The sequence below is a fragment of the Lichenostomus cassidix genome, chromosome 4 (genome assembly GCF_008360975.1).
Source record: "Lichenostomus cassidix isolate B80296 chromosome 4, HeHo_3.0, whole genome shotgun sequence".
Taxonomy (NCBI): Eukaryota; Metazoa; Chordata; class Aves; order Passeriformes; family Meliphagidae; genus Lichenostomus; species Lichenostomus cassidix.
The window spans coordinates 25,233,705-25,255,451 of record NC_139484.1 but is presented as its reverse complement, the minus strand read 5'-3'; the positions used below and the strand labels follow the sequence as shown (position 1 = coordinate 25,255,451).

Below are 21,747 nucleotides of genomic sequence, written 5' to 3'. Positions count from 1 at the left end.
CTGAGGAGCCCAGAACTGGACACAGAACTCCAGATGTGCCTCACCAGGGCTGAGCAGAGGGGCAGCATCACATCCCTCAGCCTGCTGGCAATGCTCTTCCTAATGCATCCCAGGATCCCACAGGGGCACCGCTGGCTCCTGGACAGCTTCTTGTCCACCAGGACCCCCAGGTTCTTCTCAGAGAGATACTCTTGCCTTGCCTACAGATATTCTGTTGATCAAAAGACTAAAATCAGTACCCTGAATCCTGAGCTGCTTCAAATTCAAGATATTTTCATGAGACTGTCTTTTTAAAATTTAAACCCAGTATCAGTCAGAATGGACATGTGCTCTATAATTAATTAAAAATAACTATATTCTCTGTGCTGTGCAGTAATTTTACTGAACAAATAGCTCTCAAGATGTACTTTTCATACTTTTTATATACAAAAACTATACTAGAAGAATAAAGCTTTAAGAAATGATTTTACAGAATATGTTGCAATTAATCATGGCATAACATGTTCCCAGATAACAATACCAAACTCACAAATCAGAAGCATCTGTCATGGAGCATTTAAAATGCTAACATGCTCGTCTCATCTTTGCAAATACAAACGGTTTTTAAGATGCCCCACTCTTTAGCAGCACTTAGCTTTCACCCAATGCACATTAATTTACAAACAAGCACTGAAATCCTGAAGGTCTGATTTCGGGACAACATTCAGCATTGCCTCAGACATTTATTACATGATAAATTAATTTACTAAATGGAAGGTTTCTCTCATGTAATTCTTTGGGTAACTTAAACACATTTAGTTAAGGACAACACACAAATATAACTTATAAGGTAACTTCTCCAAACAATGAGTTTGTGCTAACATGCAGAGTAATACTACTTTGCGCAATTTAGCTGTTGTAGCTTTTAAAGCACTTGCAAACCATAGCTAGTACATTTTCTCCTTGGCTATTTGATTCAGGGGCTATAGCAGTTAAAATACAATGTTAGCATTTTCAAGGCTACATTAAATTGTAATCATACTAATTATAATTAACTTTTTTGTACCCAATTCTTCCATTGTAGTCACATTTCATTAAACCAAAGAGATAAACAAAGATAAGAAGACTAAGTATGAGTGATTGTGCTTTATGCATTAATTCTAGTGTGTCTCTAAAAAAAAAAAAGCCAAACAAAACCATCCCAACTCTTAACAACCAAATTAAAAAAATCTGTCATAAATCTATCAAAAAGCCCAAACCATCGAGTTACCAAAACATTAGCAAGAACAAGGTTTCTGAAATATGCAAGTATGATTACATTTTGAATTTTGTCATTTTAAAGCCTTTACTTTCACTGATGTAAGGTAATTAATTCTTACATCCCTTCTTGTTTTTCTTTAGATCACAGCAGAATTCAAATCTTCAAGTGTGAGTGATTACCCACACTTACTCTAAATGGCAGACAACACAAGTTACAGAAATCTGGACCAAGACTATAGTAGTTACAAAATGCAAAACAAGGTTAACAGATATGCCTGCTTTAGGATAATACATAAGAAGGGGTTTAGGAACTCTATATCAAAGCTAATTTCAGATTATGCAGTGTTCTCTCCTCCCTTCCACAGGTCTGTGAAATAAGGTGGTAAACATGTTCTCTTCAATATTCAGTTCAGTAAGAGTTTAGCTAAAATTTGATAATAGTTGCATAAATATAAAACCACATGATAAAGCAAAATATTTTAATTAGTGAGCCAATCATAAATAAATTCACCTAAAATTAACAGAAGCAGCAGCTGTATTCCTTCTACACTGATACGTTTTTTATCATGTTTTAATAGTCAACTTCATTGTCTAGCCTGGGACAAAACAATTCATCATCATCAAGCACTCAACAATTCTGCACACCGAGCTAGGTCTTTTTTTTAGTTACATTTTTTACATTTTCTTTACAAATGTAATACTTATGTACATTATATATTTTATTTCTACAATTGATTTACTTTACTGAAACTCTACAACTTTCACAGGGAATTTGCTGAAGTCTTTAGTAAATATCATTCCTTTTAAAAAGAAATTCATATAAACAACCAACATACATCACTGCCCTTTGACATCTCTGTTAAGGATTTGGATCTGGAAAGGCTACTATAATAAATGTAAGAAAAAAGGCTTTACTTAATTGTACATTTTGTTAAGAAATATCATCCCACATAGCTACATAAATTCACCAGCTTGCAATAAACAGAGCACCATACTGCTGCACAACTGGAAACGTGTACAAACCAATTTTAAAGTTTACTAGTGAAACAGCTTCATCACTCGTAGCACTTTTAGACCAAAGGAAATTGGCAAAGTTCTTTTGGAAATGTATACTCCTTTAGCTGTAAAGCTTCCAAAACAGTGCTGGTCACTGTATATTGTGAAGAACAAGCATCCACTTCTGTAACTTCTCATATGCTTCTCTTGGCCCATGCTTCTGTCTGAAGTCAGACTTTTTCCTCTACCTATTCCTTGGTCACTTACAAATTTGCTGTTGAATATTAAGTAGGAATTCATAATACGAGAAAGCTGCTTCTGTCCGATCCTCAATTAAATGCTGAAAAAATTCTGTTTTGGCAGGGTTCTCATCTCTGAAAGAAAAAATGAAGGTATTGAGCAAAATCAAACTTTGAGCAAAAAAATCTACTTCAAATTTAAACAGAGGGGTAAGTTCTAATGAATTGCTTACTGTAATTTGGAATATAAATGCAGTCCAAAGATACTACAATTGCAAATAATTTGAAGTCTAGAAAAAAAACTTGAAGTTTGCAATACAGAATCAAACAACAGTATCTTTTAAAGTATATAAAATGGTGGAAAAGCAGGTGAAATACAGCACTTAAAATATCTTGTAGAAACACAAAAAAGGAAATGTAAAAATTCTTTTGTTTTTGAAGCTAAAAAATGTGCTGGTGACAGTGAAAAAATGCAAAAATTACATCTCTGTTTACATGTAATCTCAATCTCCTCCCCACACTTTCTTACTTAGCAACAGAATAGTAAAGGTAAACATGTCAAAGACCTAGTATTCAAAATTATTGCCCCTATGAAAATCTGCTGTGACACAGTCCTCTGTTCTGGTAATGTGCAGCATGCAGCAGAAGCTCTCATATTCCTTACAGGCTCTCAGAACTTCTTGCAACTCAAGCAGCAGTCACAAAGCCAACAGCTCATGAGCTTCATGTATTTCAGCATAATTTCTCTGAGCAAGTCATCTTACTCTGTAAAAAGTGATCTCCCATCCAGCTCAGTAAAAGGAGTACTCTACAAGTGAAATATAATCTCAAGTATAATAATTTCATAGAATTTAAACCTCCTTAAGCAGGTCATGGCTTGAAAAGGCTTCAGAACTTGCCTCATCTATCATAAATCAACTGCTGTCCGAATTTTGGCAACAAATACATATAATTATTAAACCATGTACAGATTACTAACTTAAATCTTTTTTATATGCATATAATGAAATTATAAAAGCTATACCAGAAATTTAACCTGGTTAACACCACTGATCATAAGGACATCCACTGCAGTTTAGTATACTCCTAAAATAAATATATGCAACTAATTCCTACCAATAAAACTATCAGCAACTGAATTTACACTAGATTCAAGGATAACCTTTATCATTAGACAGTTTTAGATAACAGCATTGTAGCAGCTGGGAAGATAATGTTACTCAGTTTCTTCCAAGACAATATACTCACTTTTCATCAGTCTCAATTAGAAATTGTAAGTACAAGTTGCTAGTAACAACACAGCACATAACAGAAATACTTACTTTATTACTTGAAGAACTGGACTTAAAGGTCTACTATCTCTAAGCCAAGATATAAAAGATCGGGTCCTTTCTGAAGAAGGTGCATCCACCTCAGGAAGCTGTGTCTGGTTGAAGGTAATTAAAAGAAACCACCGCCTTTTATTATCAAAACTATTTAAAAAAATAGATCCTGAAAGTCATAACATGAGTAAAGCCACAACTTCTATTAAGAAATTACCAATCATGTATTTACATACACAGATGTTTTTCTTCAGCTTAAAGGGCAATATTTCATAGTATCTGTGGTGCACTCCCATCTAGGAAGGAGTACATCTTTAACTTAAACTGTGTTTGAAGGGCAAAAGATTTTAGACAGCAAGGTCGTCTTTTCAAAATGCTGCTTTTGCAGTCTTCTTGCCTGTATCTTCCTCTGACAATCAAGTTTCTACATGTTGCACTTTGCACTACTGAAGAAACAAGAAGTGAAATCTGAATTTTAGGTAAGTATCAATGGAGAGATGCTAGTGGACTATTTGTTTAGGGAATAAGATGAAAAAATAGATTTAAAAAGACTTAATTATCATCCCTCCTTTATCCAAGTTCTTCCTGGAAACTCTATTAACTAATATTACCATCATTTACTGGTCAATTTATTGACCACAATATTACTAGTCATAGGGGACAGTTTTAAATTGCTAATACATGCAAAATACAAAACTCTGAACAAGCAGTCCAGTTTTATCATAGTCTTATAGCTTGCCACTCTTAACGTGTTTTTGTGACTTTTCTCCTTGATACTATGCAACCATAAGCAGAAAATATCCACCTGTGTGTTTCTATACTAATATATTTTTGGTACCACCTGGATGTAACCATTTGATTCTGAACTTTCCTGGAGTGTCTTGAAAGGGTCCATCCTTACCTGCCAATTGTTGACATTATGGAATCACTACTCACTGAAGCAGAGACTTCTCTTTAATTGCTGCTCTGTTTCACTAGGCTATAGGTACAGTTTAATATAAAAACCTCCTCACCAAAACACACATCCAAGGGTCTTTGATGTTCTAATAGCTAAAAGTCTCTCTTTTTAACATTGAGTCAAGGCTTGGAAGCTGAGCAAAACTTAATTCTTACACTTACTTACAGGCCTATTGTGTCATACCACAGACATGGTATCTTACACCAGATTCAGAGAATACATGGCTTCTGAAAACTACAGCATCAATAAAATAGTCTTAACCACTAACACATCTGAATAGATAATTTTTATATTCATCCTGTGAAATTACTTCCTGTTCTTGTGAGTGCACATGTACTTCCATTAAAATTATAAGAGCAGTTAGGTTATAGAGCAACTGTTTGGCACTTCATGAATGCTAAAATTTACATATTCACATTCTTTCCTTGAAGATATCTGACAACTTCTATCTTGCTCCTACGAAGCTGACAAGCAGTTAGAAGGTACCTAATTTAAAAAATCCCAGTCTAACTCATAGTTACATAATTAATAACTGAAAATGCAGAAATACATAGATTAAATACATATTCTACGTGTAAGCACAATACAGCTCAACTCATTAAAATGCCTACCATTTTCTGTGGCACTGATGCATAGTTGGGGTATCCAAGGACATCTTTTATGAAGTTGTTATCACAGTTTTTTCCAATCCAAAGGTAAAAAATCTGTAAGATATCAGAATCAGTTTTAGTAAAGGCCCTGCATACATTTTAGAGAAACAGGTAAGTGGTGATGTAACAGGAATAATAACAGAATAGTAACTTTCATGCAAACGAATCACTTGAGTGCTCCAGTTGCACTTCATACATAGATGTCTATATCCATAAGTAAGCGTGTCAAAAATCAGTACACTGGTAATACTCAGAGGAAGATCATCATATATATATAGGTAGAATTCAAATACACAAAGAATGAGGTTGCAGGACACATTTAAAATGGAACAGTTAATGCAGTAACTTCCCACGTTACCTCCTCAAAAGAAAACCCTCAAATTATTTGCAGTCACAGCACTCTGCTGGTTACTGCACACTGACTTCCCAATCTAAACAAGTTGTAGTAAAGCATCAGTTATCAAAGCTTATTGTAGTAATTATTTCAGAGGTCTGGAGACAAAAGCTAGTTTCATATTCATATTTGGCCCTGAACTCAGGTTTAAAGCACCTTCTATATTGCCACTGGTAGAGCATAATGCTTTATCCAATTGAGTGTGTTTTTGTGCAATTTCTACAAATACTTTAAGGTGTATCTACAGATTTTGTTCATTCTCCAATCCCCTCACACCTGCAACTCTTAACACAGGTCACAAATCATAGACCCACTCTTTGTGTGTAACTGAGAATGTTCCTGCATCAAGTGTTTCGTTAAACACTCTAGTACTATGCAATTTAACAGCCATTAAAAGAAGTTTCGGAAAATAAAAATATATTAATTCCAGAGAAAACACCTTGATGTGAGCTCTAGGTATATTGTGATCAGTCTTAAACGAAAAAAAAAAAATCAATCAACCTCTATAGCCTCAAAGATACTTCTCAGATCAAAATATGAAAGCTTTTCACTGGAACAGAGATTACCACCAGGTTACCTGGAATGCTGATTCACAACAGTATTATTGCTGAGAGCTGACTGGTTTTAATAACACAGCAGGCATTAACTTTTTGTCCTCCCTTAAAAATTTTTAAAAAAAGAATGTGTAAAATTTTAACTTACTGAACCACAATCCATAAGAAAAGCTCCTTCTCTTGTCAATTTCTCTGCAGACAACTTCTGAAGAGGTGGCTGAGGAACAACTCTGTCATTTACATGTATTGTACTCTGTAACAAAAAAACCAATACTCAATAAGACTAGAATTTTACCATTAAAGGTAAAACAAAACAGAAAAAAACAGTGTTAATCTCTAATAAAATTTTGAGGATTCTCATATAACAAAATACTATGTTAAGCCTAAAATGTTTATGTACAAACCGTTCTAGAATGTTACTTATCTGAAAGGCTACTTTAATGCCTTAAAACATCATAACGCAAGTTAATTTAAGTTGCTTATGTAACATTTCTGATGCTACAGATGTCAACATTTCAAAAGAAATTCTAGTGTTGACACTTAAGTTTTCTACAAACAACTTCTATTGTTTTTTTTTTATTGCATTCAATTTCACTAGAAATGTTGCAAGAGCAGAAAACCATCAAATTCTACTCCCTATAAGGAAGGGTTCAGTATTTTACCGCATTCAAATAACAGAGTCCCCTCAGGGCACATCCTGCTTGAAGTGATCCTTGGGTTTGTCCACAGAGCACTATGACTGATCTGATTTAAAGAATTTGGCTGTTTGCACTGACATTATTTAAAAATACCCCACCTTCCTCCCCAGCAATAAACCAACCAAAAACAATACTAAAAAAAAATGAACCCAACTCCGCAGTATTTTCAGACTAAAGGAGCTTGCCCCTCCAATACAAAACCAGGCCAGGTATCTCAAGAATCCCTGAAGCATTCTGCAAATAATATAGGGAAAAAACACTCTACTGACTAAGCACATATCCATGTAGTAAAAGATTATTTAAAAAATTACTACTTAAAAGAATTCATTCATAGCAGCTTTTGGGGATTTATACATAATTATGAAAATCAAGCAACTGAATTCCACTTGGGAAAGTTCCAGGCTTTACTCAATACTCTCAAGAATCAAGTGTTAAGAGAAAGTAAAACCAGGAAAAACATTTTAAAATAATTACGTAACATATCACAGAGTTTTTTAAAGAAACAAGAAAGTAAAGAGCAGCTTTTGTCACAAATACTTTAAACTGAAGTAGTTCTAAATGAGAGGTTAGCATTCTGTTATGATTTAAAATCTGGTTTGTCAATTAATTTCAGTAGGTAAAATAAGCCCTAATTTTTGTATTATTCTCCTTGAAATAACTGAACTGAAAACCTTTGCTAATAAAACTGGATCTCCTAAAGACACTGCTGATTCTTTAGAGCACAAGCACACTGAACACAGTGTTTCAATCTAAGTGCCACAAAAAGAATTTAACAAGAATAGTTGAAGTTGGCATCTCAAAGACTGGGAGGGGTGGAGTATAAAAAGAGTAACTAATCAATTCCACTGAAGTATACTGAGTTTAGACTCACCTATTTGAGTTCATGAAATACCTTAAAAGGAACTTCAGGACTACAAACAGCTCAGAGGTTGTGCTGCACAATACCACTGCCACAAAAACTATTCAGTTTACCATATAATCTTGGTCACTCAGAAACAAGCTCCTACATATATTTTTCCAAAACTAGGCACTAAAAAACTTGTAAAATCTTACTTATAAACTCCCTTATTTTTGCAATTATAATTAACTTTGACCTTAAACAAAATCCCATATTGCTTTCTACTATTAAAAAAATGCATCCATTTCCTAGGCTTCATCTGTAAAAGATGAATTAATAAAACCTGGTTTCATATATGAAGTACTTTCCCAGTCTGATCATAACCATCTAGAAGTACAACCCTTTTTTATCCACTTCAGTCTGAGAAACCACTGGAAGGTTGTTAATGCAGGTAACTATATCTGATTTCTGTATATAAGACCCTGAATCATCCATCAGATCTTCTACACCCATTTACCCCAGCCAGTTCTACATAATAAAAACACACTGAAGATGTTTCCAATACATACTGTTTTCTTTACTTTCTTTGTATAATAAAAAAATGTGGAATTACTGTGATCATTGGAACAAGATAAGGGAAAACAACAGTTGTGCTCCTACCACACTACTGTACTTGCAACTCAAAACTTGAAAATGTTTTTCTTGACTTTTTTATAACTTAAAGAAACTGCTCCGTCTATATTACAATCACATAAAATTACTGCAGCACAACACCAAGTTCAACAGGCCATTAAAACTAGAAAATGCTATAACCAGGCTTCATACATTACCTCATCAGTCAACTTGTCTATTCTGTACAAGTTGGGATGTATCATCTTCATCAAATGAACAAGAGGCTGGCTCTTCATCTGGCACATTGCATAGACACGATCATCCAAGCGTGTACTTGTGCCTGTTCTGAAGGCTTTCTGCAAGAGAACAATGTTACTACTCAAACAAATCCCGTATTTTATGTCACATGTAAGGGTGAATTTCAGACTTTTCAAAGTGTTGAGCAAAGGTGGCAAAGCTTTTGTAAAGAAATGTATCTTACTGATAGAATCTTAATCATAGAGCTTGAGCAAAATATTTTAAAAATGTAATCCACTGTCCCTCTTTACTGATGAAGGAGAATAAATTTCTCCCTCAGTTTGTCTAAAATCTGCATGCAGTTGGGCCAGCATTTTTCACTTCTATTCTTGACAAATGCTACTGGTCTGTGAAACTCACCAATGCAAGCCATCACAGGAAAGATATGAGAAAAATAGAGTTCAGGCAATATACTTACAGTGTACAAGATTAACTCTGATTTTAGAATAGTATGGATTTAATGTTAAGGAAAAGCTTTGGAAGGGAAACATTCATGTTTTATAGCAGAAACTAGGCTCTCATAGGATAAAATTCTTTATAACTCTTCCCTACTGAATTTCTCATATCTCCTTTAGAAGCAAATGGTAAACAATTGCTGTGAGAAGCAACACAGTGAAAATAAACATTATATTCTGACTCAATGGAGACTATTCCTATAATCAAAGTTCATATTCACTTCTACAACAAAGCCAAGTACATCACTCCTCCCTGGCTGCCACAAGTATTTTGGTTTTGGTTTCTCTAAATTCCGGGTTTAATTATTGTTAATAAAGATAAAAAAACCAAACCTAAACAACTTCTCAGCCACTCCTATTTCTGTCTTTTACACAGATCTTCTTGATAATAAATAATCTTTTTCCCTACCATTAACTGCATTTGTTATGCAGCATCAAAAAATCATTATCAGTGTATTAGAGATTGAAGTAATCACTAAGCTAAAGAAAATAATATCGTTAGATCTCTAACAAAACTTATATAAAGGTTTATTCATCCTAAGAGAACCAAGAACTGTCAGACATGAAAATCTTTAAGCTATGAGATTTATTCATAACAAAACCCTGTAGGAAGCTCTCTCCTTATAAGTATGATGTTTAGTAATCCAAACAAAGATATCATTAAAAAAACAAAAGTAGTAATTACTTTTATGTGAACTTTCAGCTATATCACTTGAGTTTCTGTAATAGATTTCACCATATCACCATGGAAACTCATTTTTCTTCTTTGAATTTTAAAGTACAAAAAATATGTATTGAAAAATACTTATTTTTTGCTTTATAAAATAAGAATGAAAAAGTACTAATAAGCAGTTTCCAACAATCTTTATGGGCTACACCAATTAGCTGCCAAAATCTGAGCAATACTAATTGTAAATTAAGTATTTATTTTCATTGTAAAACAATGTAAGACAAAACATAAGAATCAAGTAAACTAATAAATGGCTCAGACATTAAAAATTTGAAGTAAGCTATTATAGTAATCTTCTACATTAAATTCCTGTCAGCATAAAGATAAACCAGTTTTCATAATTTTAGAGAAGTTCAGACATTGGCTGACCTAGAACTGAAGAACTGCTCAAATGGAACAATGAACTAAAATATCAAACAATAATCCACTTGATGATACATACCTGTTTGAGAAGAGCCAAAATATAGAGTGGAAAGAGCTTGAGGGAATTTGGTGCTATCAGCATGGACTGCTGCAGATTTGAAGCAGTTGACATGTATGCTGCCAAGGAATCCACCACAGCATTGACTAAGGCATCTCTTGCATCTGCGAGACTGGATGAAACTGAGCGATCCACAGCTGTTGGGTTACAAGGATAGAGGAAGTTACTAGAGATGGCCTCACTCATTCCCTTGAATTTTGAAAATTTTAGTTGCACTTCTGGGTTATGTTTTGAGATTAAAAAAGTCCCCCAAACCACATCTGTGGTCCCAATTTTTTTCAGGAGTAAATTAGATGACTATCCACACAGAAACTCTCTTTCACGATGCTGAAAAATATAGTGCAGTTAATTTTGGCTTCATAGTTTGTAGTCTTGGAGAATTAAAAGAAATTTTTTAAGCAGTCATATATAGTTGAGTCTAAATATAAACCCTGTTTTGAACTTTATACAGACAACTTAGCTATCGTTGATATTCTGTTGCCCAACTTCCAAGGTAAGATTTGCAGCAATTAATTTTGAATTCCCCCCCTCCTTCAAGAAATTTCTTCCATTACTTCAGTGGCATAATTGTGATTAGTGTAAATGCAGCTTCATCTTTCTCTGCTGAGCAAGGGCTGCAAATCCTCTAGGTGGAGGAAGCCACCTGCTGGACTGAATGTGTATTTAAGAGGAGATCACAGAATGGGGTTTCGGTTGGAAGGGACCTTAAAGATCATCTAGCTCCAACCCCAAGAGGTATAGTACTACTATTTATTTCTTCTAATTGATTTCACTATTAACATACAACATGTTAATTAACATAAAAATATACTAAAATGCTGCACAGAGTCACAGACATTTAACAGAAGAGCTCAGTCTATGAAATAGCTACTTATGACCCACAAGCAAGGGATAGTAAGAATCGTCAACCAGGCAGCAAAAGCATAGGACAGAAAACCAGCATCTCAGATACGCTGTTGCCAGAAGCTCCCTTTTAGTCTCCAGCAACTCACTAAACTGAAGCACTCCGTTTCTTAAGTAATCCTACATGGTTTAAGTTTGACTGTACAGCAACAATGGTGATGATACAAAAATGAGAGTTCTGATCCAAGTATATTATGATTCATTGTCCTTTACAGAGAACAAGGTAAGACGGCTCCTTTTAAAAGATTAAAGTCAAGTAAGTATTCAGAACAAGGAATATTTCAGTTCACAGTTTCAGCATCTTTGATTATGTCATCTTTTACACTCTCAGGCTTCAGTGTGCTGCACTCCAATCTTTTTTGTATATCCAGGCTCAGTTCACTACTTCTTTTAAATGGCTGGTAAAATTAGGAACACTCAAAAACCCATTTCAATCTTCCTGGTCTGTACTCACCCATGTTTGCCAAGAGGCACACGACTGCTTGTACATCTGCTCCTGCATACACATCAGACAGGGAACTCACTACGGGCAAGCAAAGTGTGTGCACTCGAATTCGACGTTCACCTAAGAGAAGTGGAAATCATTATGCATTCTCTCCTGGTAGAAGTAAACAAATTCAGTCATTATAGCCAGCATTTCCTCCCACCTAAGATGCATCCATTCTAGAAAACATAGCAGTCACGAAATTGCTGCAACAGTGTCTCCCATTCTGGTCTCAACCTGTTCAAATTCTGCTCTAAAGCAGCACAAACAGGTAAAACAAACTAGCAACATCCACAATAAGTGTCCTGATCTTACAAATGTAGTACGCTGACATACATCCCAAAATTTTGTGGGATCTTCCACCACAGAAATTAGCTGCCATTCTTTATGCTCACCCAAGGTAGTAGCAACTCATTCCAATCCATCACAAGTCTGTGTATTTGGACAAAGTGCCTGCCAAACATGTTACTGCTTGTAACAATGGCCAGACTTGTAAGTAAAAGAGTCTTGCTGAATCAGCACTATGTCAGATGGAAATAAAATTTTCCCATCAAAACAGTGTTTACAGGGATTTTCATTATGTGATTAACTACTAAGTAGACTTACTAGCTCTGACAAGATCATCTTAGATTATAGAGCACAGCAAAAAGCTGTAGAACTAACTACACAAACATTACATTATAAAAAGAAACAAAAAGCCCACTGACCAATTAATTTGAATTTATTTACCTTTGCTGGAAGTATACAAAAGAGCTGTTTGAAAACAAACCAAAGATGTGTCAGTCAGACTTTCCTCTATGGACATTTGTACTGCAAATCCAGCATCAGGATTGACATTGGCAAGGGACAGTAAATCAGTAGATCGTACAAAAAAATTCCCATGGAAAGTGTGTATTGAAAGACCTAGAACCAGATTAAATAATTCAGAGTGAGGTTAAAACAGCATGGAAAACACTTACCAGTAACTAAAACCCACACCTCTGAGGCTAGGTTTAAGAAAACAGTAAAAATTCTATCATGTAGAACCAATTCCATGAATCATTAGATGTTTCAGCATGATCCTGTAGAGTTCATGTTCAATTCTGAACACTCCAAAGTGAATGATGCCCTTATACACTACACGTCAACTTACAGTGAGATGATACCATCAACCAAAAAGACAAACAAAAAAAACAAACAGCAAAAGCTAACTTAACATAAAGAAGGTAATTTACTCTTCAAAGACAGAGAAAGAACATTCAATTTAATGTTGCTGAAGACGCACATTCAAAATGATCACTAACAAACACCAACCTTTCCATATGAATTAGTAATTAAGACATACCTTTTGTACATCTTATGCGCATAACTGCTTCAAATCCAATCTTTCTTGTAAGGTATCTTTTCAGGTCTTTTTGCAATTTTTCAGCCTGAGCAGGATTATGGGTACGATGAAAAGATGGATAGTAATAGATGCATCCAGCAGAATACTTGGACATGCAAGCTGTGAAGTAAGAAAAGTTATAGTTAAGAAGTACAACTAATGTGAAGTCAGGACATAAAAATCACGTCAAGACTTCCACAAGCCATATCTATGTTCATCTTCTTAATATCACCCACAACTGTGAGACAATGAGAACTGGCCCAGACTGAGGCCACTGAAGACAGAAATTCATCACCCCAGTACATAATGACCTAATTCTACAGCAAGCTCAGTAAGCACTCTGCCTTTGACAGCTAAGACCGAAGTGCCTGCAGAAGTATCTAATGGCGTAGAGGCAAAAGCAAGTGTGTGCAGATACACATCTTGGATAATTACTAGAAGACGAAAACTCTGTTCTACCCCTATAATTATACTTCATTTATTCCTTGCCATGTTTCTGTTTCCTGTTCCTGAGCAGGAGAATACTTCTCATTTAAAACTTTGAAATCCTAAAATAAGTTGTCTGATATGACCAATGTAATACTTCTGTTCTTCCATCAACTTCAAGGTCAATTCCTTTGCAACATGAGCTGCAATTACATAAGTGCTAAAATAATTACATGATTTCAGAATTCCTGAGGTACCCTGTCCTTCTGAAGAGAGACAACAGCACAGAAAGAGGGAATGATGAACTCCTTACCAAGAGAGGCAAGATCAGAATACTGTGAACTTAAGAGAAATAAATCCACCGCAGTCTGCTGGCCGGAGCAGTCCAGTGCCAACTTCTTGTAAAAGTCTGTTGCTGGACCAAGATGCTGGACCACCTTTATTGAATAAATCATACAGCAAAGAGTTAAGACAACAATCATGCTTTTCATACTTCATGAAAGCAAAGACATACTATTCAGCAGCATCTGAGTAACATACATCTCAGTAGTAACTGAGTTGCAAATATTTGCAGCTTCTTTTGCTTGCCAAGAAAAATTATGAACCAAAGGCCAAAAGACAGCTCCTGCACTTCAAAACAAGTAATACCACATACACATGTATAAACTAGTGATCTTAAGTGCATAAACACAGATATAATTAAAATTTAGTGAACTCCTATAAACAAAGACCAAACACTGATCTGCAGAACTATGCAAGTCAGAAAGACATGGCCAATCTTTAGTCTCTTGCAATGAGTAGTAAGGGAAGTTTTTTACCTTTGTGCTTGACCTTTGATTGGGATCTTCTCTGGAATGCAAAAGCCCTGCTCCCAAAGATGGTAACTGAGTTTGAAACACAGAGATCCGACCACCCGTTGGAGACATCAGTTTAAATGCAGCCTGAAGAGCAGGGCCCAATGCACTGTGTGTTTCTCTTGTATTGGTGAACATATTTGGTAACGCATTCAGAAGATCTTTTATAAGCTGCAGAACAGATTGAAAGATGTTTTATGAGATTTTGCAAGCTTGAGATTTTCTACTGTTTCTAAAAAGCTGGAATGCCATGACTTAAGTGGCAGAATTGGTACCAAATATTTCAGTTTAATTTTAACACACTAAAGAAAACAAAGCTGTAGTTTTTAAAAGCTATGGTGTATCAAAGAAACAACACGTAATACTTCCATAATTAAAACTAGCACTGGAACTACATTATGAAGATAACCTTGAATTCAAAGTTAAACAGGAACATCTACTTTGAATATTTAACATCTTAAATTTAATGATGTATTTTGAGCAACCATACCTCTTTGCTTTCATGGAGATTTACAAGTAAACTATCTGGTGTAGGTAAGAAAATATCTGTAGAGAGAACAGAAAATAAACATTTTATTAAAGAAAAAGAGAACACTAAAATAGAACAAAATATTTCACTGCCCCCTGCTACACACACCATGAAACAGTTTACTTTTCTAACGTGTGTTACAGAGTTATACAATCTATACAAAGCTTGTCTTATTCAAAGCAAAATGAACTTTTGAATCTCATATTTTAAACACCACCTACTCTGTAGTTAGTGCAAGACTGTTTTTCAAAAAAATATTCTCATTCAATAACTCAATTGAGTTATTCAAATTCTATTCAAATTGAGTAAATTCTCAACTAATACCAAAGAGTTGAGAGATTCTAACCTTTGTTCTAGGAAAAAATAAATAATAGGTTCTCAAAAATTCAGCTTCCATTTTCTTTTTACTTACCATCAATATCTGAGACAATCAGCATCTGAGGCTGTGATAAACCTTCTTGCAAGTTGTAAAACTGAACAGTGCTGTCAAACGTTATGAACCCTATTCTTGTTCTTGAATCTCCAGGCAGCCTGAAGCATTAAAAAATAAACTATTAAGCCCTAAATCTCTCTCTCAAGACATACAGATACTCAAGGCTCCTGCTGATGTTAGCAGAAACTCAGTTCATATGTAAAGAAGTGAAGGGATAACATAAGAAGGAAGACCTGAAACATGAATACTAGTAATATTCCCTCAACATTTTCTGAAAACCTGGGGTAATGATACTGTTTATAAGACCAAGTGTTACAGATAAGCACTCACTAACATACTGATGGTTTTGCTCCAAGAGAGAACTTAATAGGTTCATTTAAATATGACACTGACACATGAAAGAAGGCAGCCTTCTCAGTTCTTTAATAAAAACCACTGCACTCTGCTCTTCCCTAATTCAGAACCCCCATTCACTAATGTAGTTGCAGAGTACTTATACCTCTAAACCAAAACCCAATGTCTCTACAATGCAACATACTTATTTCTCATGAGGACCATATTTCAATGTATGGCATTAAAAATACAAAATTAAAGACTACATGGGATTTCTCAAATAAAATATAAAAAACATCATGAAGTGCTGAAAACCATGACAGTGACCAAAAGTAATAGAGGCAAATATTGTTGTTACCATTTGGGTATATAAACTAAGCAGACACACTGATTCTCCTGTAGACTTTGCATGGGATTTAATGGATTTTCCTAAAATAATTAAGCATGTTTCTGAGAATCTGTTGACAAACTAGCCATAAAAATGGAACAAAGAAAGACTGAACCAAAACATGGAAGTGAAGATTTTTATTGTTCATGTTGATTTCTTTATGAGAAAACCAAGTTCCCCAAGAAAAACTTGTAAAAAGGAAATTTCAAGGCAAGACCTCCACAGGATTAGTTGTCAAAAGGAATGAGCACAGTGAAGGTTATTAACCCTCGCTCAAAAAGCACCACCAACAATCCCACACATGCTGTATCAATACAAAAATGGAAGCAGACAGCAATTGGCACAGGCAGATCTCAGTAAGTGTGAGCTAAAAAAACTAAACTGACAACACAATTCACCTAGGCAGTCTCACACTTGTAGTTACACCACTACAGTTTGCAGCACCTCAGACATTTCAGCACAAGAACCAAACAATTCAACCTCTGTGATTTATTATTTTTGTTGGTCTTGGCAGGGGAGAAGAATGGAATATAAAAATCTTTGTACAATCAACATGTTGCTAGAAGTTACAGGTAAATATGCTTTGCAGATAAGTAAGTAAATTATATGCAGATACACATGCAGGGAAGAAATTCCAGGCAATGGAACTTCTGCCCTTTAGGGATAGAATGTTTAGACACTTTGAAATTTCCTTCAAAATTTGAAGTTACTATTCTTTGTAACAACATGTTAGCTGTTTTGCAAAGGTTATTTATACTCTTACTTGTCTAGGTTTTCCAGCAATGACTGGCAGAGTATTGTCAAATATCCAGCCTCCACTGCATTATGAGACACATCTAAAACAAATAAATATACCGCAGGCTGAGGAGGACGAAGCTACAAAGTAAAAAAAAATAAAAATAAAAAACACTCAAAAATCATATTCAAAGAAACGTTAAAAGTGATTAGTCATTAGAAAGGGCAGTGGGAAAAGGGAGTACTTAAAAAAATGAAAAGTATACATTATGCAATAAAAGTAATTTACTGAGCAATATGTGGATAGACTTAACCACAATCCCCAGTGGTTAATAACTGCCATTTGTAATAAATATACAGTGTTATACATCAGAGAAGAGAAGGGTATTTAAGTCCCTCCTTCTAAGAGTCAACTCAACATGATGAAAGATATGCACTTCCATCTTCTAAATTCCACTGTTCTTTCAGTACATTGACAACGTGATCCATTAAACAGGATTCAAGCATTCTACCTACATCTTTTCCCCACCTGTGTAACAAGCTCTGTTTATTTGCTGGTATATGTTTCTGCCACAATGTTTTAATTCAAAGACAAGAGAACAATTTATTTTTGCTGCTGCTAATAATGTCATTATGAACTAGGCCTTTTCCCAGGCAGATAGGACCAGCATCACAGCAATTGCAAGCTGACTCCTAGTAAGAATCATTTGTTGACAGTCACTAACTAGAAATTTGAAGCTGAGCTAATTTGCTCATTATTCCATTACCAGCCTTTCAAAACCTCCTAAAAATGAGGGAGAAAGGCAGAAATTAGGTTGCATTAGATTCAAACCTGATTGTGCCACATTAAACTACTCTGGATGACAACACACATTGAATTACCTTTAGCTGAAAAGCTTCTGGCTGTTTACATCAGCCAAAACTCAAAACATGATTTTAACTGTTCTTTGGGGTTAACAGGAGCTTCACAGGAAAATTAATACACACCACTGGAGCAATATGCAACATTAATTTCAAGAACTATTACATTAATATGCAATTCCTGTTGAAGTTACCATGAAAACTTTTTTTTACCATATAGTCTGAGGAAGCAATAAATTCCACTGTAGAATTTTGCACCTCTGGCCGCTTGTGAGGCTCTCCATAAGACCGTGTCAGAGGATTATACATAAATTCTTCAGGAACTATTAAAAAAAAATTCCCCCCCAAATACAGATTATATTTTCGTCAGCAAATCAAATAAAACCATTATTGCAGCTACAAGCAAAGTAATGTGGGCACATTTCAATTATTGCAACAGCAAAAAATTCACGTTAAGGATACATAAAACAAAAGAACATTTCAAATATCTCAAGCGTATCTTTAACAAAGTTAAGTAATTGGAAAGAAAAGGTTTATTTCAAACAACAATATATCTCCAACTATAAACAGCAATGAAAGTAGAGCATTTCACAACAAGCAGCAATCAGTACTGTTTCTCAGGACCTCTGGCCTGGATTGCAGTTGTAGCTGTCATCATGTTTCCATTTGCATATTGCAGCAGTGCTCAGTGGGATTAGCTGATTTCATTATACAAGTAATCAGCATAATATGAATACATTTTCTTCATCTCCCAGAAGATCGCACAACAATCTTTTACTTCAAGAAAAGACACAGCACATCTGACTTAAGATGTTTTTTAAAATCTCTGGGTCATAAGAACACTGTCACTTTAGTCTACATTTCAATCTAAAGTATCCCATGGACTGATAAGATGCAAATACTTGAAAGAGATTCTATAAACACAAGCATTTCCTGCTACAGTCACTTACCATCATTAACTCTATAGCACAGGTTGCATTTCCACCGCCTTTGATCAATGAAAGAAACAAAAGGGTTGATGTAAGTCCTGCAGGATCTGCATCTCACTATTGTGCTTGATGTTATTACTGGTAATTGCTAAAAAGAAACAATGAAAAGCTGTCACAAAGGTATATAATACATTTTATGGAAAACATCCCTTTGCAGTACAGTTCATAAAAGCTTCATAAGACTACATTTTCCATCATCTTTCCTTTTAGTTGTTTAATTGGTTTTCATAGTATAATTATACTGCCTATTAAAAACAACCCCCCTGTTATAATCAAAAGAAATAACCTGTAATTATTGTCTTAATCTAATCTCAAAACCAAAGATGCAGTAAGATCTTAAATGTAATTAAATCACTACTATGGCAAAAGGAATTATGAAAGATAGGACAACTTTGAGCAACTAAATATGAAATATGACAGACAGCAAACCTTACAGAGAGAACACACATTTTATAAAAATAAGTTATACCAGGCAGTTATTCACCTTTTTACATAAATGCTAATAAATTAGATGGAGAGGATTGCTGCACAGTTCTGAACATAGCCTCAATCTTATATTGTGCTTACATTCCATTGACAGCAATTATCAGGCCAGTTGCACATTCAAACTGAGCACCTCTCTTCAGAAGAGCTCTGTAAACACCTTTTCAAAAGGTATCTGACAGCTGTAAGCCCAACACACAGAGCAGTAATTCTGCAGAGAACTACAGGCAAGCAAAGATTTCCAACAAGAAGAAAAGAATTTTGAAGGACTTCTCCAAAGCTTCTCTGTTATGAATTTCAACAAAGTAGCAATTTCAGTTTTTTCCCTCTCCTCCTCTTTAAGTCCCAAACAATTTTTTGGTACTTCTGTTAAATTTAAGACTTTGAGTTCATTTTTTTATTGTTTGAATGAAAACATAATAAATGCATATATTAAATAAACACACTAAAAAAACTAAGATACTTTACCGTTAGGTCCCTGAAGGGATGCAGCAACAAACCCAAAGGGAGTTTAGCTTTGTTTAACAAAGCCTGTGTCTGTGGAATATTTGTCAATGTACATCGAAATGAGCTGGAAGGAAATAGAAATATTATGTTGAAAATGAAATTTTAAAAGATGTTGAAAATACTGTGTTCACACCTGATTTTACGGAACTCAGAAATTTGAGAAATCCTATGTTTTACAAAGATGATTTAATTAAAAAAAAAAACAAACGCAAAAAGATTTTAAAAAAGTCTTCCTAAAGAAACAAACAAAAAAAAAAAATACTCCCCTGCTTCCCAGTTTAGTAGTTCAGCAATGCAAGTACACCAAAACTAACTTGCAATCAAGAAACAGAACTGCTCTAGGTACAAAACTCAATGAAAACTATGTATTTTTCTGCTCATTACAAAGATTTTTCCAGTGAAGGAATTACAGAAGCAACACATTATTTACTAGCTCTCAGAATGTCATATTTACATTAAAAAAACAGTAGAAAAGGATCCCAAATACTGAGAGTCAAAACCTTTTGTTTTGGGTAACATGGAGGGACACAAAAAAGCCCAATGCACAAATAATGCTGTCCAAAGTGTTCCAAACCTAAGAATGATTTCTAGGCCCTCAGTTTTCTGATTTCTCTTTTCTAGTGGGACCATGCACTGTCGCTACAGCAGTAAGGATGCTGAGTTGCTTTGGGGTAATGAAGAATATTTATTTTGGAATTACAAATAAAATCTTTGGGGAATAGCACTTTGATTTGTACTTAGCTGCACTTGACTTGGGATAGCTGATAATGGTAATTAGAGGTAAAAGGATGTATGACTGCAGAACCACAATAGTAAAATATAATTTACTAAATGTATTCACGGACAATCATAATACATTTGTGGAAAAAATCCTATGAAATATTACAAAAATATTCCATGAAACATAGTGAATAACATTAGGGTATTTATTAAAAGGCCTTTTGTTTTAAAATGGGTAAAACAAAGTGAAGATAAAGCAAAATTCTTAAAATATTAAGAAACAAGCTACACTCACACTGCATATAATGTACTCTGATGCAGGACAGTTTCAATATCTTTGTAAGGATTCAGAGGATAAACTTATTTTCAACTGGAAAGGGTTTTATTAGCTCATGACTAAGATTTAAAGTCAGAAGTCAGTTTACATACTTTTTGAAACTTTAAGTAATTATTGCCCACTGAAAAATGTAAGACACTGTCCCAGACAGAGTAAACTTACTCTGGACTGCAGTTTAATTTCCTAAGATCAGAATTCAAGTTAGGCACAGGTGCTGGAACTGAAGACACCGGTAAAATATTTCTATCATGTGTAAGGTTTACTGGTCTCAAACTTTCTGGCTGCTGAGAATGCTGTAGACTTAATCCTCCTAAGGAAGAGGACAGCTGGTTCACACCTGGATATTGCTGAAAAAGGTAAGAGCATGACAAACAGGTAAACATTCAATCATGTTAAAATAACAACCTTCAATCTTCTAATAGTCCCCTCCCTTCCAGACACTTATTAAAAAAAAGATACAGCAGCTGTTAGTAGTAAGCCCAGACAAACAAAAAGAGAGTCATACTGTAGAAATTTAAAAATGCTAAGACACACCTTCCAAATATGTATCATTGGACAAAATTGAAATTCATTACATAAATCAACACTGGAAGTCACACATAATCCTTCAATCTCTCCAGGCATAAGAAAACAGGTTACTAAAAAAGGCTGACACAATTTCTCTCCCACTCTTCTCTGCAATTTAACTTCTGTTACAGTAAACTTTTCCTAGTTACAGACACAGCATTTAAGTATTCATTTTTAAATTAAAACAAAACACCACAGAAGAGACGGTTAGGTTGGAAGGCACCTTTGAAGTCTGGTAGTCTAACCCCTTGCTCAAGCAAGGCTAACTTCAAAGTTAGTTTAGGTTGCTCATATAGACTTGACCAGCTGTTTTAAAAATATCTAAGGATTGACAATTTCACAGCACAATCTGTTCTAGTGCTTCCCCACTCC

General features: G+C 34.8%; 1 protein-coding gene across 3 annotated transcripts in view; it reads right to left on the bottom strand.

The window, feature by feature from the left end:
- Positions 1-404: 404 nt before the first annotated feature.
- The window catches only part of SEC24B (SEC24 homolog B, COPII component), a 46,912-nt gene continuing 25,569 nt past the window's right edge, over positions 405-21,747 (bottom strand). For all 3 annotated transcript variants that reach the window (XM_085058376.1, XM_085058377.1, XM_085058378.1), the window contains 18 exons: positions 20,971-21,155; positions 19,713-19,815; positions 18,723-18,849; positions 17,986-18,095; positions 16,940-17,052; positions 15,435-15,553; positions 14,984-15,039; positions 14,458-14,664; positions 13,953-14,076; positions 13,175-13,333; positions 12,580-12,753; positions 11,821-11,931; positions 10,425-10,600; positions 8,719-8,856; positions 6,501-6,605; positions 5,366-5,458; positions 3,797-3,900; positions 405-2,609 (listed from right to left, as the gene is read on the bottom strand). In XM_085058376.1, coding sequence (XP_084914502.1) covers positions 2,495-2,609; positions 3,797-3,900; positions 5,366-5,458; positions 6,501-6,605; positions 8,719-8,856; positions 10,425-10,600; positions 11,821-11,931; positions 12,580-12,753; positions 13,175-13,333; positions 13,953-14,076; positions 14,458-14,664; positions 14,984-15,039; positions 15,435-15,553; positions 16,940-17,052; positions 17,986-18,095; positions 18,723-18,849; positions 19,713-19,815; positions 20,971-21,155 — 2,319 coding nt within the window. In that variant the 3' untranslated portion in view covers positions 405-2,494. The remainder of the gene's footprint in view (positions 2,610-3,796; positions 3,901-5,365; positions 5,459-6,500; positions 6,606-8,718; positions 8,857-10,424; positions 10,601-11,820; positions 11,932-12,579; positions 12,754-13,174; positions 13,334-13,952; positions 14,077-14,457; positions 14,665-14,983; positions 15,040-15,434; positions 15,554-16,939; positions 17,053-17,985; positions 18,096-18,722; positions 18,850-19,712; positions 19,816-20,970; positions 21,156-21,747) is intronic.